Source organism: Phyllobates terribilis, unplaced genomic scaffold, assembly GCF_046119375.1.
Source record: "Phyllobates terribilis strain yellow unplaced genomic scaffold, ASM4611937v1 Scaffold_2__4_contigs__length_985480577, whole genome shotgun sequence".
Lineage (NCBI taxonomy): Eukaryota > Metazoa > Chordata > Amphibia > Anura > Dendrobatidae > Phyllobates > Phyllobates terribilis.
Window position 1 is genome coordinate 75,937,139 of NW_027362762.1, and position 18,889 is coordinate 75,956,027.

General features: G+C 47.6%; 1 protein-coding gene across 2 annotated transcripts in view; it reads left to right on the forward strand.

The window, feature by feature from the left end:
* The window catches only part of TRPC6 (transient receptor potential cation channel subfamily C member 6), a 303,958-nt gene that overhangs the window by 161,541 nt on the left and 123,528 nt on the right, over positions 1 to 18,889 (forward strand). For both annotated transcript variants that reach the window (XM_073662136.1, XM_073662137.1), the window contains exon 2: positions 10,083 to 10,857. In XM_073662136.1, the coding sequence (XP_073518237.1) occupies positions 10,083 to 10,857 (775 nt within the window). The remainder of the gene's footprint in view (positions 1 to 10,082; positions 10,858 to 18,889) is intronic.

The window sequence follows — 18,889 nt, forward strand, 5'->3', positions numbered from 1 at the left end:
GACCGTGCCAGCCAGAAGACCCCCCTTCAGTCCATCGTCACCCGGCAGCCGTTGGAACTGGTAGCCTTGGATCATGTAAAACTGACCCCAAGCCGAAGTGGCTACGTCTACGCATTAACCATCGTGGATCACTACTCCCGGTTCTTGGTTGTCGTACCCGTCAAGGACTTAACGGCTCAAACAGCAGCTAGAGCCTTCCAGCAGCACTTCTGCCGTCCACACTGCTACCCAGAGCAGGTGCTGACGGACCAGGGACCTGCCTTTGAAGCGGAGGTCTTCCAAGAGTTCTGTACTCTGTATGGCTGCCGGAAGATCAGGACGACACCCTATCATCCGCAAACTAATGGACTTTGTGAGAAAATGAACCAGGTGGTGATAGATCTTCTAAAAACATTGCCCCTGGAAGAACGCAGTCTGTGGCCTGAGAAGCTGCCCGACCTGGTGGACCTATACAACTACATCCCTGTAGGTTCCACCAACTGTACCCTGGCTTACCTAATGAGGGCAAGACCCGGTAAGCTACCTGTTGACCTGGAGATGGGAGTCCTGACACCCGAGGACACTTCACCAGAAGCAGGCTGGGACACAGAGAGGCAGCAGCAGTACCGGAAAGTACAGGAGAGCGTGGAGCGAAGTCTCTGTCTAGCTAGGGAAAGACAAGAGAAAACTTACAACCAGTATGCTCCCGCTGTTCCCTTGGTACCCGGAGAGCAGGTCTTGAAGAGGAAAAGACGGCTCCACAAGTTGGACGACCAGTGGGAGAAGGACCCGTACATCGTACTGCCCTCAAGCCACGACAACCCGAAGGTCTGTACCATCAGTAAAGACGGAGGGGAAACCACAACCATTGTATCCCGGGATCACCTGAAGAAGTGTCCCGAACAGCTACGGACTCCTGAAGAGGAACAAGAAGACCCTCGACCCGTAGAGGAAAGGGAAGATGTGGTTAGTACTGTGCTCGGAGACTTCCCTCGGTCCTGGACTCAAGTCAATGGTGCAGTTGTGGTACCCGTCCTCACGTTCCTCCAACCAGCATCCCAAGTACTCACGGAGCAACCGGTAGAGATGGAAGAACAGCCGGTCCAGGAGGCAGAAGACTCCACACAAGCAGATCAGGAGGATCAACCCTCTGCTTATAGTGAGCCTGCCATACCCCTAGTGAGCCAAAGAGCCTGTAGACAGCTGCCCAGTTTACCCTTGACAGCTCCTACACCCTGTAGTTCAGGGCCAGACAGTCAGCTCCGTAGGTCCACTAGGGCCACTAAAGGCCAGCTACCCGCACGTTGGAGAACTTAAAGTGTTTAAATTGTTTTATTTGTGGTCACCTGTCTGTTACTTGTAAATAATTATGTGTTTCTAGTTATTTTTAGGAGTCCTTGGTGGATTTACCGGGAATCCTTGTACAATTGGTTGGAGCGTAACTTAGGAATGGACTAAAGACTGTTAAGGACTCGGGGCAGGACAGACCCCTACCTGGTTACGTCTCCCTGTTTTGGTGAAATGGACACCTTGCTTTTCTTCAAAAACTGCACCCGGCTGCGGACACGCCGTGACCATTCTAATATGTTTTTTTTTTTCTATTGTACCGTTTCTGTTTGTATTGGTTATGTTTTTCTAAAATATGTTTAGTCCCGGAGTACTAAATTTCACTAGGGGGGAATGTGGCACCCCAGGGGTCTGGTTTCCACAGTAACAGCAGTGTTATGTCTGAGAGCAGGTGGGAGGTCTCTTGGTCAGGAATCCTATGCATGCCACACCTCCTGCCCGGTCCTGGGAGGGGAAGGACTTCCCCTATATAAACCTGGGGCTGAGGCAGCGTTAGAGAAGAAGAGTAGAGAGAAGAAGAGAAGCAGTGATAGGAAAGAAAGATCAGGAGCTCTGTGGGAGTCGTGCTAAGAGGAGATCAGGGCTGGAAGCTGTAGAGCTCGCCCTGATTGAAGATTTCTTACCGGACCCGGAGTCCGAGGCTGTGGGGACTAACTCCTACCCAGCAGCAGAAACCGACCGGCAGGGGATTTCAGGTCCTCTGGCCCAGAAACCCGAAGGCTCGGTCACACGTTTGGGACCAGCACCGCCGTCGTGGAGCGGAAGCTACTAGAAGGCCCCGAGTCACCGGCCATACGGGTGAGCACCACACGGTACACTCAGGGACGTGGGCTACCTTTACCCGCCTCTAGCAAGGTAGCCAGAAGAGTACAATTAGTTGGGGAGGCCTACAACTCCGCCTGGCCAAGGGGGATCCCATCTGCTCAAGGACTGACCAGGCCCCGACCGCTAGCCAGTACTCCGGGAGGGTCTATCTTTGTCACCAGTAAAGACCCTGAACTACACCGTATCGTCTCTGAGTGATTCCTGCTACCCCCATCATCCACGTCGGCTGCCCTGAGGCCATACCCCTCCCGTTGGGGGTTATACCATCCACGCTGCACCATCCTCCCACCGGCCTCAGCGGTTTGCCCTGCAGCGGCAGCTCCATAGCTGCATTCAACGGGTGGCGTAGTCGTTCTACATCTACTGCTAATATACCGCCACTTAGTCTGACTCCCTGGGCACGGACCGGGTCACCGCCACGAGACTACTACCCCTATCAGATCCGGCTCCGGGTAGTCCCTGCGTGCGCAACGCTACATCACATAGGCCCAGGGCGCGTCAGTAGCAAAACCCTTGACAGGCAGCAATACACATCACAACAACCACTGGGTGACCAAATCTTAGTTGACCTAAATATCTCTCAACAGAGTATCACAAAATCAGTTGATCTTGTCAAAGTTGGTTACTTGCTACTTCTGTCAGGATTTGTAAAGGAAAGCTAAGGAAGAACTGGTTAAAGTGTTATTCCCATGTTCATAAATGGATATTGATGGATAGTACTTGTAAATATAGCCAATTTTTCAGTTTATTGCTTATTAAATTTTTGTCGGCATCCTTGAGTTATAAACACTTTTGTTTACAGCTCGTTGCCTTGGAGATCGACCACTGCTGCTAAATTATAAAATATGAGTGGTGCTTAAGAGCTCTTTTCTGTTTAGCTTGTAAGCACTTTGTTACGGGTTTACCGTGACAGAGTGGAGCCAGAAGATCACAGCATCTGAGTTCACGTACTCTGGCATTGAATCGCGGCACTTCTCCCTCTTATTAAATGGTGCTGGTTTCTTTCAGCAGTGCAGGAGCTAAACTGCTCAGCTTTGAGTGTCTGTAGCTTCCTTCTTGGAACTTCTCAGCTGTGCAGTATCAGCCACTCCCCTCTCCTATATAGTCTCTGCTCTGGCAATCTGGATGCCACTGTTAAGTCTTGTAATTAGTGTTGAGCGATACCTTCCGATATCAGGAAATATCGTATCGGATTGGATCGGACCGATACCCAAAAAGTATCGGATATCGCCGATTCCGATACCGGAAACCAATGCAAGTCAATGGGACACAAATATCGGAATGAAAATAAACCCTTTCTTTCCTTGTAGGTTAATTCTACGTGAAGTAAAACAACTAAGAATAATGTAGAATGTATTACATGAAAAGCCGGCAATTCATCAGCGGCATACACCGGTACCCGACAATTTAGAACAGAAAGAATAAAGCATCACACGTAGATTAGATAGATAGAAACATGTCAGTCACATATATATGAAGTACAGTGACAGTGTTGCTTACTATACTTGTCATTTAGTGTTAAAATAAAGGATTTATTTAAAAAAAAATTGGCGTGGGATTCCCTTTAATTTTAGTCTCTAGCAGAGGTTAAGCAGACGGCTGGGGCAGATGTTTGAAGCCCGGGAAGGGGGTAATACCCACGGAGCTTCCCAGGCTACTAATATGAGCCCCCAGCTGAATACGTAGCCTTTACTAGCTATTAAAATGGGGGACCCCCTCAAAAAAATGACGTGGGGTCCCCCCTAATTTAATAGCTAGCAAAGGCTAGGCAGACAGCTGGGGGCTGACATTAATAGCCCAGGAAGGGTGCCATGAATATTGGCCCCCTCCCAGGCTAGAAACACCAGCCGTCAGCCGCCCCAGAAATGGCGCATCCATAGGATGCGCCAATTCTGGCACTTAGCCTCGTTCTTCCCACTGCCCTGTAGTGGTGGCAGTGGGGTAATAGGGCTGGGGTTGATGTCAGCTTATAATGCCAGCTGACATCAAGCCCAGGTTAGTAATGGAGAGGCGTCTATAAGACACCCCCATTACTAACCCCATAGTCAAAGTTAAAAAAAAAACACAAACACCCAGAATAAAGTCCTTTAATTGAAATAAACACACAATTCTTTATTGTTCTAAATTAAACTCTACTTACCATCACGCCCATTCCAGCTGAAGCCAACGATCTCCTGCAATAAAAGAAAAATAATAAAACAACCTCATCCTTACCTTTCCATGGTTCCCAGGACAGCTTCAGCTCTGCTACATCGAGATGACAGGCTGGACCGCAGCAGAACGCTGCCATCCAGCCTGTCATCCCGCAGACACTGAGAAGCGCAGGCATGCTTGCGCTCCTCAGTGTCTCTCTGTGACGGCATCCAGATGAGCCGAGTTCATGTCCAATGAACTCGGCTCACCTCATGCACGTCACTGACAGCGTGGGAGAATTCTCCTGCACTCAGCACTTCAGCGTGAGAATTTTCCCACGCTGTCAGTGACGTGCATGAGGTGAGCTGAGTTCATTGGACATGAACTCGGCTCATCTGGATGCCGTCACAGAGAGACACTGAGGAGCGCAAGCATGCCTGCGCTTCTCAGTGTCTGCGGGATGACAGGCTGGATGGCAGCGTTCTGCTGCGGTCCAGCCTGTCATCTCGATGTAGCAGAGCTGAAGCTGTCCTGGGAACCATGGAAAGGTAAGGATGAGGTTGCTTTATTATTTTTCTTTTATTGCAGGAGATCGTTGGCTTCAGCTGGAATGGGCGTGATGGTAAGTAGAGTTTAATTTAGAGCAATAAAGAATTGTGTCTTTATTTCAATTAAAGGACTTTTTTCTGGGTGTTGTGTTTTTTTTAAATACTTTACTAGAAAATCATGGTGGTCATGTCTAATATTGGCGTGACCCCATGAATTTCGGGCTTAGGGCCAGCTGATAATGCCAAGCTGGCCTTAACCCCTTTATTACCCAGTGAGCCACCGCACCAGGGCCCTGGATGAGTTGAGTACAGCGCCAGAAGATGGCGCTTCTATGAACGCGCCATTTTCCGGGGTGGCTGCGGACTGCAATTTGCAGCGGGTGGGGCCCAGAAAGCTTGGGCCTCCCTGCGCTGCGGATTCCAGCCCCCATCTGCCTAGTTGTACCTGGCTGGACACAAATATAGTGCGAAGCCCCACGTCAATTTTTTTTAAATTATTTCATGAAATAATTTTTTAAAAAAAGGGCTTCCCTATATTGTTGTGTCCGGCCAGGTACAAATAGGCAGCTGGTGGTTGGGCGCAGCCCGTTCCTGCCTGCTGTAAATGGCTGGACACAAATATAGGGCGAAGCCCCACATCAATTTTTTTTTAATTATTTCATGAATTTCCTGAAATAATTTAAAAAAAATTGACGTGGGGCTTTGCACTATATTTGTGTCCAGCCAGGTACAGCAGGCAGGAACGGGCTGCGCCCAACCACCAGCTGCCTATTTGTACCTGGCCGGACACAACAATATAGGGAAGCCCTTTTTTTCTTTATTATTTCATGAATTTCATGAAATAATTAAAAAAAAAATACGTGGGGCTTCTCCCTATTTGTGTGTCCAGCCAGGTACAACTAGGCAGCTGGGGGCTGCAATCTGCAGCTCAGGGAGGCCCAAGCTTTCTGCCCCCCCCGGTGCAAATTGCAGTCCGCAGCCACCCCGGAAAATGGCGCGTTCATAGAAGCTGGATGCTGTACCTGGCTGGCATACAAAAATATGGCAAAGCCCACGTCAAAATTTTTGGGAAAAATTAATTAAAAAATAAATAATAATTCAGGGACTGCATCTTTATTAACTCCTCAAATGTCATTTAGTGTTAAAATAAAGGATTTATTTAAAAAAAAATTGGCGTGGGATCCACCATAATTTTAGGCTCTAGCGGAGATTAAGCAGACGGCTGGGGCAGATGTTTGAAGCCTGGGAAGGGGTTAATACCCACGGAGCTTCTCAGGCTACTAATATCAGCCCCCAGCTGAATACCTAGCATTTAATAGCTATTAAAATGGGGACCCGCCCAAAAAAATGACGTGGGGTACCCCCTATTTAATAGCTAGCAAAGGCTAGGCGGACAGCTGGGGGCTGATATTAATAGCCCAGGAAGGGTGCCATGAATATTGGCCCCCTCCCAGGCTAGAAACACCAGCCGTCAGCTGCCCCAGAAATGGCGCATCCATAGGATGCGCCAACTCTGGCACTTAGCCTCGCTCTTTCACGCTGCCCTGGTGCGGTGGCAGGGGGTAATAGTGGTGGGGTTCATGTCAGCGCCAGCTGCCATGAAGCCCAGGTTAGTAATGATGGGCGTCTATAAGACACCTCCATTACTAACCTACAAAGTGTTAAAAAGAAAAAACACACTACACCCAGAAAAAAATAATTTATTTGAAATAAAACACACAATTTTATTTAATTCTTAGTTTACTAAAAAAAGATAGTTACCTGTCCACGTTCCTGCGCTGATCTCCCATGCACAGCTGTCACATCTGGAGATGGTGACAGCTGTGCATGGCTGCTGTAAGCTCACACTGCCGGGAACACGTCCGCTCCCGGCAGCGGGAGCCACTGACTGAGGTCACCGGAGTGCATTCAGTCAGCGCTGCTCCGGAGACCTCCTTTACGGCACTGCTGTACCGTGGGAATTTCTCACGATACAGCAGGGCCGTAAAGGAGCTGACCGGAGCAGCGCTGCCTGAACTCCGGCGAACCCGCTTATGCAATGACGGGGCTGCTTTACGGCCCCGTCATTCTAGCGGCGGCAGTGGTTCAGAGCGGTCACATTCTATGTGGCTGCTCTAAACTGGAGATCATCGTGGGACACTCGTGGACTACTACGGAGGGGTAAGGATAAGGTTGTGGTTTATTATTTTATATTTTATTACAGGAGATCGATGGCTTCGGGGAATTATGTGTCTAGGTGAGTATAGGTGTAGTTTTTTATTTTTTACTTTATTTTAGGTGGCGATCGGCGGGGACAGGTAATGTATAAACTAATTTATTTTAGGTAACCACTGGCCACCAATGACATGTATTTAAAATTTATTGGGGACACAGTAGGGCAATTTAAATAGCAGGATCAGGCTGATGGGAACTACTGCTCCCATCGAGCTGATCCTGCTGGCACGAGTGGACGGGGGACAGACATAGGCCGATGGGAGTAGTAGTGTCACATCGGCCTATGTCTGCCTGCACGCACACACCCGCAGACATCGCACAGACACCGCACACGCTCGCAGACACACGCACAGACACCCCGCACACACTCGCAGACACCGCGCACAGACACCCACACCCGCCCGGGTCCTTCGCTCCCCGCTCCTTGGTGCTGCGCTCCCCGCCCGGTCCTAACTTACGATCGGGATGGGAGGTGGCGAGGGGAGCGGAGGATCGGGGTGGTAGGCTGCGGGGAAGCAGTATGGGGCTGTGTGATTGTTTAAAAGCCGGCGGCTTTTTACCGCCCGCCGGCTTTTAAACGATCAGGAGAATTCTCCCACGCTGGGATGGCATTCTGATGACAGGCTGGATCTCAGCTGAGCGCTGCCATCCAGCTTGTCATCCTTCAGAGACACTGCAGAGCGCAGACATTATGGGAACTTCCGATTCCGGTATTCGATATTGTAAAAGTATCGGAATTAAGTATCGGAATTCCGATACCGCGAATATCGGCCGATACCCGATATTTCAGTATCGGAATGCTCAACACTACTTGTAATGCCTGGTGAGGAGTTGAGGATTGGTGCTTGGTAAAGGCGTTTAAGGAGAGTTGTTCTGTGACTGTTGCTTGGAGTTTTGGCTGTGTGCTTAGTCCCTTCCTCTTCTTTTTTTGTTTACCTTACTAATCCCTTCAGTGTTTCTCTCTGTGAGTGCATATTTTGTATGTTAGGTATTTTCATTTATCCCTGTACATCCGTTCCTTGTTTGTCTGGTTTGTGTATTTACACACACTATTCCTATTGGGGGACGGGACAGATAAGGGCTGATTCAGGAGCTGCAAGGTACATGGTCCCAGCATCTTCACCATAAGAAGTAACCTGGGGATAACTAGGGCACCCCTAGCGTTAGGGACAGGGTAGGAGCCCCTGGTCCCAGGTTATCAGACAATAGTACTGTGACACATTGCTTTGAAGCCAGCCAGAATCTCTGGAGATCACTGTTACCTCCTAATCAGTGCAGTGCTTACAAGCTAGATGGCAGCAGTGGTCAGTCACATAGGCATTTAGCTCTAAACAAAAGAAGAGAAAAGTGTTAACTCAAGAATGGCTGCAAATTTTAATAAGCAGTAAATTGCAAAAGTGCTTGTTTTTTCAAGCACTATCAAATAATCTGCAACAATGAAGAGGAAAATAACACGTTAATTACAGATTGTATGGTAAAAGATGAAGAATAGATTTACATCTTCCTAAGAATGGAGGGAACCCTGGTTGATGACATCATTGGAGTGTCCTTGGTGACTTCTAAGGGAAGAGGAGTTTTATATTTTATGTTAAGTGCAGAGGTGTTGATAAATAAATAAATTGTCTATAAGGGCGTACATAGCACATATACACATGGGACAGTCTAGTTTGCTTCCCCGGTGGTTTGGCGGTTTCAAAGGTGGTGAGAACCTGAACAGGAACTTGATCTCCACATTTGCTGAAGTGTTGGGAATTAAGAAAGTAGATTTAATCAAGTCATGAAAATAGGATGGAGCGTCAGGACTTCCTATTTTGAGTAGTTAGCGTCAAGCTGCTCTTGAAAGGTGCCTTATTTTTATCGTTGCTCTGAGGCCTTCTATATTCTGTGTACCCTACTGGTCCTCTCTCACTCATGACAGTATATGCAATCATTATCACAAAATAATTCAAATAGAAGATAATTATATATCCTATAAATAAAATAGTTTATGGTATTGAAGCTGAATCCCATCAACCTCAATAGAACTGAGCTGAAGTGCTAGAAACACCCTATGGACATGAGTGACACTGTTTTTGAAGAAAGCAGGCATGTTTTTATCTAGACAAGCCGTAAAAAATAGCCCTGTCCCCCCGGCCGCAGTTTTAGTTAAAAAAACAAAAAACAAAACTGTCCTTTATTTACCCTCCATTGGTGAATTTTCGCTGCTTCTCCTGGTGTCTGTTATTGTCTGCAGGGCTGACATCAAATTGGCAGCGCTGCAGCCAATTAGTGAGCCCAGCAGCTAGTGCATTCTGCTGTCAACCCGGGCAGAGCCAATGAGCTTAGTTGTTAGTTGTGACGTGATGTCAGACAATAACAGACACCAAGAGTAGCGGTGGAGACTCAGCGCTGGACCCGGAGAGGGTGAGTAAAGGTCAGCTTTTTAAAAACAAAAAAACTACAGCTCTGGGACAGGGGCTTTCTGAATTCAGAAAACCCCTTAAATTTTCAAAATTCTATGTTTATTATTAATATATTTGAACAAAGGTGCTTTTCTTTTCTCAAAGGGGTTTCCAATAAATGACATAATATATGCACAGGATAGATTATAAAAGTATAGTTACTGGAGGATCCCCATAGCTTATGAGGATGAGGGTTCTGAAGTCCGTATGAACTGAGCATGTGCGACCATCACTATTATAGGCAGTGAATGGTCGCACATGCTCACTACTGCTCTATTAACACTAAGACTTTGGTACCTTGTTCTTCTGGTCGGTGGTTGTCCCAGTTGTTGAATTCCTAGTAATCATACATTTATCACCTCTACTGTGTTGTTTTTGGGGATACACTCCCTTTTAATTATGACACTAAAACAATGATCTATCGGTTGTGGCACTCAGTGATTATAAGTTTATACGGCTAGTATCATACTCAGTGAGATCTGCCTAGTGGCACCTGCACCAGCAGTCAAATGTGTTACTTTTATGGTCGAGCGCGACTGGTTTTAGATTTTTATGACCTTGTTGATCATTTTTCTTTTTTTTTTTGTCTTCATAGGCGTGCCACTGACAATAAGTTATCTCATAGGCGGCAAACATTGCTTAGGGAGAAGGGCAGAAGACAAGCCAATAGAGGACCGGCTTACATGTTTAATGACCGTTCCACCAGCCTTACAGCAGAGGAAGAACGTTTTTTGGATGCAGCGGAGTATGGTAACATTCCCGTAGTTAGAAAAATGATGGAAGAGTGTCACACACTAAATGTCAACTGCGTTGATTACATGGGTCAAAACGCTTTGCAATTAGCTGTTGGCAATGAGCACTTGGAAATTACAGAACTTTTACTTAAGAAAGAAAACTTGGCACGGGTCGGGGATGCTTTACTTCTAGCCATCAGCAAAGGATACGTGAGGATAGTCGAGGCTATCCTGGGACACCCGTCATTTGCTGAAGGGAAGCGGCTCACCACAAGTCCAAGTCAAGCTGAATTCCAACACGATGACTTTTACGCCTACGATGAAGACGGAACAAGGTTCTCTCAAGACATCACTCCCATCATTTTGGCTGCTCACTGCCAGGAATATGAGATCGTTCATACACTTCTAAGGAAAGGAGCCAGAATCGAGAGGCCACATGACTATTTTTGTAAATGTAGTGAATGTAGTGAAAAACAAAAACATGACTCTTTTAGCCATTCCAGATCCAGGATTAATGCTTATAAAGGTCTTGCCAGTCCGGCATATCTGTCTTTGTCTAGTGAGGATCCGGTCATGACGGCTTTAGAGCTCAGTAATGAACTGGCCGTATTAGCAAACATAGAAAAAGAATTCAAGGTGGGTGCCATATGTGATTGGCAAGTGAATTTTCCGAAAATGTATATAATTATGGAAATGCTATTGTATTGTTGAATGGAGCAAAAGATCAAAATGCTGTATTAAATTTCAAGAAACATACTAAGGCTACGTTCATATGAATGTGTTTTCAGTCCTAGTGCTGTCCATGAAAAGTACTAACAGCACTCGGACCAATGTTATTTCGGATGATACTCACCCATTCTAGTCTACGGGCATGCAAAACAAATCCGATCCCATGCGGATCTACCATATAGCATCCAATTTTTGTGGATACATTCCAAATCTTTAACATAGGAAATTGTATTTGATCTTGTAAATTTTATTCACTGCTGATTTGTATTAACAGATGTTATACAAATGACAATACAGATGAAAAATCGTCTATTTTTTCATGTGAACTTAGCCTAATAATGAAAGAGGCCATTGAGGTATTTGGAAGTGGCGGGTAAAGGAGGATGTAGAAGGGCATAGGACCACAAAATAGTCTAATTCCTGCTTTTATGTGTGAGCTTGTATACAGATCGAGCTGTGGATCACCGTGTGTGGGCGCAGAAAGCAAGATTCACAGTCTTTAAGTATAAATGGGAACAGGATTCACATGCTTTCTGTATAAGTAGTTAGGAGATGCAGGAGTTAAACCTTTGCTGTATTTGTAGGAAGGGAAGCAGGACTCACAGGCTTTGTTTGTAAGTGGGGGGAGAAGCAGGACCATAGTTCTTTCTATAGGTGAATGGGGAAGTAAGACTCACAAACTTTCTCTATAATTGGCCTGGAAAAGCTGGACTCTAACACTGTCATTCTCTTTGTAGGTGGTGGAAGCAGGCTTTCTCTATAAGTTGGTAGGAGAAGTAGGACTCACAGGCTTTCTCTATAAGTTGGTAGTGAAGCAGGACTAACAGGCTTTCGCTATAAGCTGGTAGCGGAAGCAGGACTAACAGGCTTTCTCTATAAGTTGGGAGGAAAAGCAGGACTCACAGGCTTTCTCTATAAGTTGGTAGGGGAAGCAGGGCTCACAGACTTTCTCTATAAGTTGAGAGGAGAAGCAGGACTTACAGGCTTTATCTATGAGTGGTCAAAACAGAACTCAGACTTTCTCTATGATTGGACAGAAGAAGCAGCAATCTCATATTTTTTTGTGGCGAGTAAGTATTATGTGATCTCTCTATAGGTGGGCAGGAGAAAAAGGACATAACGGCTTTCTCTATGAGTAGTTGGGGGGAAGGAGGACGCACAGGCTTTCTCTATAAGTGGGCAAGAGAAGCGAGACTCACTGCCTTTCTCTAGAAGTGAGAGTAGGACACAGGACTCACAGGCTTCCTCTATAAGTGGGTGTGAGAAGCAGTACTCCAACACTTTCTCTATAATTCGGTTGGAGAAGCCCGACTCACAGGCTTTCTATATTAGTAGGAGTACGACAAAAGGACTCACGGGCTTTCTATAGAAGTCGGCATTGCAAGTAGGACTCACAGACTTTCTCTATAGATTGGAGTAGGACTCAGGACTCACATGCCTTCTCTGTGAGTGGGGGTATCACAAAAGGACTCACAGGCTTTCTGTACAAGTGGGCAGAAGTAGAGACATTCTTTTATGTTGAATAACTGTAACAACACTGTTTTGTTAGAAGTAGAGCTGGGTGATAAATCTAATTTGATTAATTTGCCACTTTAATAGTGCATGATACTAATTTTCATCAAAATCGTGAATTTAATTGGAGCTCCGTGCCATGGGCAGGGTTACTATCGGGACAAATACAAGGCGGCAGCAGTGCAGGCAGCAAGGTGCGGAGATGACCGTGCTGCTCATACTGCAGGCACTGACCGTACAGATGAGCTGAGTGCAGCAGAAGGAAAGAGGGTTTTTTGTCTAACGTTAACGTCTTGTCTGCTGATTAGTTCTGTGCTGTAATGTGCGGCAGACTTCTGTGCACAAATGCTGCTCAGCCAAACATAGAAAATAAAGAGTGAAAGAATTTATCGGACACAAGGAAAATGAGTTATAATTTTAATTATCTCATGTTAATGTTTTCTTTATTACCATATTTTAAGGGGTGCATTATGCTTAACTATTGGACTTTAAAGGGACCATATACTGTTCTTGCAAAGGGGCGGTCTTCTGTCTGTGTCCGCCTTTGAGAAGGCTGTACAGTGGTACTACTAATCAGTTACATATAGATTATAATGAATCTTTTGGTCTGTGGGTTACCACACCCTCCCACTAAGAGTACTGTCAGACGGCAGTATTACTCGCACGAGGATTGCATTGCACAGTCCGTTGGCTTTCCTGTCCTGAGCATGACAGCTGCATAGAAGTACATGCTATCAGTTCAGGTCAGGAGAGCCGACGGCCAGTCCGAAAATTGTGATGAGATCCTTGTGCAAGTAATATGGCCATCTGACTGCACTCTAAATCTCAATTTCGATTAGAATAAAAATGCAATTGTCTCTTCAGAGAGGAAGAGGACTAGAACTCTAGTGCCACCTACGACCCTCTGCCCCTTGTCAGTGAAAAGTGTGAGATCTGGTTTGGCTGGGTGAGAGGCATCTAACCAGGATCCAAGGGGTAACATTTCTCCTTTCGGAAAGTGACATGTCAAGCCTGACATGCCAAGATGAGGAGACTTTTAAGCTGCAATGCTCTTCTGGGAAATATGCAAATTGTCTCTTCAGAGAGGAAGAGGACTAGAACTCTAGTGCCACCTATAGGAAGTAGAAATCCTAAAAGTCAATATCAACTATCTAATGAGCCTTGTCACATGACTTAGGCTAATGGCCAAAACCAAAATGTCAGTTTGTAGACACTGTGTTTTGGGGTAATGCCCCTCATCAGTGTAAAATGTGAGGTCTGGTTTGGCTGGGTGAGAGGCGTCTGACTGGGATCCAAAGGGTAACTCCAAGGGATTGTCCTCTTTCTCTTCACTTTTCCTTTTTGTCTTGTGGTATTTGTTGATGTTTATTTGTGCCAAATTCTTCAAAATGAAAGATCGGTCATTAATTTTGGTCAAAATCAGAAATGTTCTTTTATATCATCTTTAACCTTATATGAGACTTTTAAGTACAAAAAAAGTTGGATTTTCTGCTAAAATGTAACAAAATTTGTGTAAAAAAATCAAACTTAGTAAAAATCCTACAGGGAGGAATTTGTTTGCACAAAATTAAATATTTGTTACGGGTCCGGGTGGTGGAACCTCTGTGCTGTGGTGCAAGGAGGGACTCAGAGGGGCGTGACTAAGTATCAACCCGGACCGACCCTGGTCATACGGCGGCTAACGACTCCATGACAAGTGAGGGACCGAGCAGAGGGACCAGGTGCTACTCTGGGGACGACCTTGTAAGAGAGCAGGTGACTCCCACGGGTCAGATGGCTGTGACTGACCGGTATAGCAGATGACACAGCAGGCAGGCTGACGAGTGGTCCTGGAGGATGGACTGGTAGACACGGCAGGTGACAGGCAGAAGCCTCCGGGTAGGCTGTCAGGTGGTCACGGCAAGTGACAGGCAGAAGTCTCTAGATGGACGGTCTGGTAACAGGCAGGTAACAGGCGAGCGCTCGCAGGTGAGCGGGCTGACAGACACGGAAGGTAACAGGCAGGTCACAGGCGAGCGCTCCCAGGTGAGCGGGCTGACAGACACGGAAGGTAACAGGCGGGTGCTCCCAGGTGAGCGGGCTGACAGACACGGCAGGTAACAGGCAGGTAAGAGGCGAGCGATCCCAGGTGAGCGGGCTGACAGACACGGAATGTAATAGGCAGGTAACAGGCGAGCGCTCCCAGGTGAGCAGGCTGGCAGACTCGGCAGGTAACGGGCAGATAACAGGCTGGCAGGCAGGACGAGAAGTCAGGCTAGCAGCGGAACCTGAGGGCTGAAGCAGAGATAAGTAACACTGTGCAACAACTTTGCTCGGGCACCTCCATTTTGGAGGAGGTGCCCTATATATGGGAGGACCCTCGGCTATTGGCCGGGGACTCCTTAGGACGGCGCGTGCGGCCCTTTAAGAGGGGGGAGCGCGCGCGCCCTAAGCACAGTGCCCGGGGGACTGCGCGCGCCGACAGCAGGAAGAGAAGGAGAGAGGAGGTGAGAGGGATGGCGTCTCTGCCTGGCAGGAGGCAGAGGTGCCAATGCTACAGTACCCCCCCTTTACGCCCCCTCTTTTTTAGGCCAGAAAGGAATTTTTCAAGGAGAAGCGGGGCATGAATGTTCTCCCTGGGTTCCCAAGTTCTCTCCTCTGGGCCAAACCCCTTCCAATCCACAAGAAAAAGGGTCTTTTCTCTTACCCTCTTAGTGGCCAGAATGTTCTCTACCTCAAAAATGTCCTCAGCGGAAACCGGAGCAGGAGGAGTACCTGGATTGTTGGAAAAAGAGTTAAACACAACTGGTTTGAGGAGAGATACATGGAAGGAGTTGGGAATCCATAAGGTGGCCGGGAGTTTTAACTTGTAGGCCACTGGATTGATCTGTTTGAAAATTTTGAATGGACTGATGAACCGAGGGCCCAACTTATAGGAGGGTATTTTGAGTCGGACATGTTTGGAAGAGAGCCAGACCTTATCTCCCGGGCGGAATTGAGGTGGCTCCAGACGTCTCTTGTCAGCATGTTTCTTCATCCGCTCAGATGAATGAAGAAGTGCGGACCTGGTATTCTCCCAAATGGTGGAGAATTCGCTGACAAGAGCCTCCGCGGCAGGGTTGTCCACCGAGGCGGAGATGGGAAACGGAATCCGAGGAAGTTGACCGTAGACCACGAAGAACGGGGATTTCGAAGTGGATTCGCTCTCATGGTTGTTGTAGGAGAATTCGGCCCATGGTAGGAGCTCCACCCAGTCGGTATGGTGAGCGTTAACAAAGTGCCGGAGGTAGCTGGTAAGGATTTGGTTGATTCGCTCCACTTGGCCATTGGACTGTGGATGGTAGGCAGAGGAGAAATCCAGGGTGACATCCAGTAGCTTACAAGTAGCTCTCCAGAAACGTGAGGTGAACTGAACCCCTCGATCCGACACAATGTGGAGAGGTAGACCATGGAGACAGAAGATATGACGGAAGAAATCCTTGGCCAACTGAGATGCAGACGGGAGACCAGGCCAAGGGATGAAGTGGGCCATTTTAGAGAAGCGGTCGGCGACCACCCAAATGACTGTACAACCGGCAGAAGCTAGGAGATCAGTAATAAAGTCCATGGCAATGTGCTGCCACGGGGCAGCAGGTACAGGAAGAGGCAGGAGGCGACCAGCTGGAAGATGTCTGGGAACTTTGTTGCAGGCAGAGGATGAACAGGGACGAGGAGAAGAGTTTGGAGAAGAAACCGCAGGTTACCATTCTCCCGGATGAAGACTTTTGAGTGAGCACCGCTCCGGCTCCGGAGGAGGAAGCATCAACCTCCAGGTAGAATTGTTTCTTGCAGTCTGGACGGTGCAGTGCTGGGGCAGAGGAGAAGGCTTGCTTTAAGGAAAGGAAGGCCTCCTCAACTTCGGGCGACCATACCTTGGGATTTGCTCCCTTACGGGTGAGCGCAGATATGGGAGCTGTCCGGGAAGAGAAGTGCGGGATGAAGAGACGATAGTAGTTGGCGAAGCCCAGGAATCGCTGAATCGCCCTGAACCCCTCCGGACAGGGCCACTTTAGGACAGCAGAGAGCTTCTCGGGATCCATTCGCAAGCCTGTCTGGGAGATAACATAGCCCAGGAATGGAAGAGAGGTCTGCTCGAAGAGGCACTTCTCGTATTTTGCATAGAGGTGATTCTGCCTGAGCCTAAGCAGGACCTGACGAACATCCCTCCGGTGTGTGGGAAGATCCAGAGAGAAGACCAAGATATCGTCCAGGTACACCACCACGCAGGAGTAAAGAAGATCACGGAAGATGTCGTTGACCAATTCTTGGAAGACGGCGGGAGCATTGCAGAGACCGAAGGGCATCACACGGTATTCGTAGTGACCGTCCCGGGTATTGAATGCCCACGGGGCGGAGTGGCTCCGGGTACCAGGTCGATCGGGCAATCATATGGCCTATGAGGTGGCAGTGTCTCTGCTTCCTTTTTATCGAAGACATCTGCATAGGACCAGTAAGGTGCCGGTAAACCGGGTAGATTAGCCGGGGTGAGTGGAGAGCGAACCGGGCAGACAGGGACCAGGCAGGTCCCATGGCACTCCTGCCCCCAACAGAGATCCTCGCCGGATTGCCAATTCAGCACGGGTTCATGTCTCTGCAGCCAGGGTAGACCCAGCAATAGGGAGTGAGAGAGACCGGAAAGTACATGGAAGGAGATCCTCTCAGAGTGCAGCATTCCCACCTGCAGGGTTATAGGCTCAGTGACGAGCAGGATGGATACCGGAAGAAGTCCTCCATCCACGGCGGCGACAGCCAATGGTTCAGCCAGAGGTTTGGTGGGGATGTTGTATCTCTCTACCAGCGACTGGGAGATGAGGTTCCCAGTAGCTCCGGAATCTAGGTGTGCAAGTTCAAAATAGCGGTTCTCTCCCCAGGAGATAGAGACAGACAAAGTCAGGGAAGGAGAGGATTTATTTTTGCCTAGGATGACCTCTCCGAGCGATCCTAGACACTGGCGTTTTCTGGCCTCACCGGGCAGGAACGGATGAAGTGCTCCTTACTAGTGTTGAGCCACCCCCGTAGTGTTCGGGTTCGGTTCGGTTCGTCGAACACCGGGATGTTCGAGGAACTGTTCCTCGAACTGTTCGTGGAACACCTTAGAACACCGTCGAACACCGTTAAAACCAATGGCAGGCAAACAAAAACACATAGAAACACATAGAAAACACCTGCAAAGGTGTCCAAAAGCTGACAAACTGCTCAGAAGACACTCTCTTTAAAAAAGCCGGCCGGCAAATTCAGCAGCGGCATACAACGGTACCCGACAATTTAGACAAGAAGGAATAGAGCATCACACATAGATTAGATAGATAGAAACATGTCAGTCACACATATAAGAAGCACAGTGACAGTGTTGGTTACTGCACTTGTCATTTAGTGTAAAGGATTTATTTAAAAAAATAATAGTGTTTTCATGCACTGTCTCTTTAAAAAAGCCGGCCGGCAATTCAGCAGCGGTACCCGACAATTTAGAACAGAAAGATAGAGCATCACACATAGATTAGATAGATAGAAACATGTCAGTCACATATATATGAAGTACAGTGATAGTGTTGGTTACTGTACTTGTCATTTAGTATTAAAATAAAGGATTTATTATTAAAAAAATTGGCGTGGGGTTCCCCTTAATTTTAGGCTCTAGCGGAGGTTAAGCAGACGGCTGGGGCAGATGTTTGAAGCCTGGGAAGGGGGTAATACCCATGGAGCTTCCCAGGCTACTAATATCAGCCCCCAGCTGAATACATAGCCTTTACTAGCTATTAAAATGGGGGACCCCCCAAAAAAAATGACGTGGGGTCCCCCCTAATTTAATAGCTAGCAAAGGCTAGGCAGACAGCTGGGGGCTGATATTAATAGCCCAGGAAGGGAGCCATGAATATTGGCCCCCTCCCAGGCTAGAAACACCAGCCGTCAGCCGCCCCAGAAATGGCGCATTCATAGGATGCGCCAATTCTGGCACTTAGCCTCGCTCTTCCACGCTGCCCTGGTGCGGTGGCAGGGGGTAATAGGGTTGGGGTTGATGTCAGCTTATAATGCCAGCTGACATCAAGCCCAGGTTAGTAATGGAGAGGCGTCTATAAGACACCCCCATTACTAACCCCATAGTCAAAGTTAAAAAAAACACAAACACCCAGAATAAAGTCCTTTAATTGAAATAAAGACACAATTCTTTATTGTTCTAAATTAAACCATACTTACCATCACGCCCATTCCAGCTGAAGCCAACGATCTCCTGCAATAAAAGAAAAATAATAAAGCAACCTCATCCTTACCTTTCCATGGTTCCCACGACAGCTTCAGCTCTGCTACATCGAGATGACAGGCTGGACCGCAGCAGAACGCTGCCATCCAGCCTGTCATCCCGCAGACACTGAGAAGCGCAGGCTTGCTTGCGCTGCTCAGCGTCTCTCTG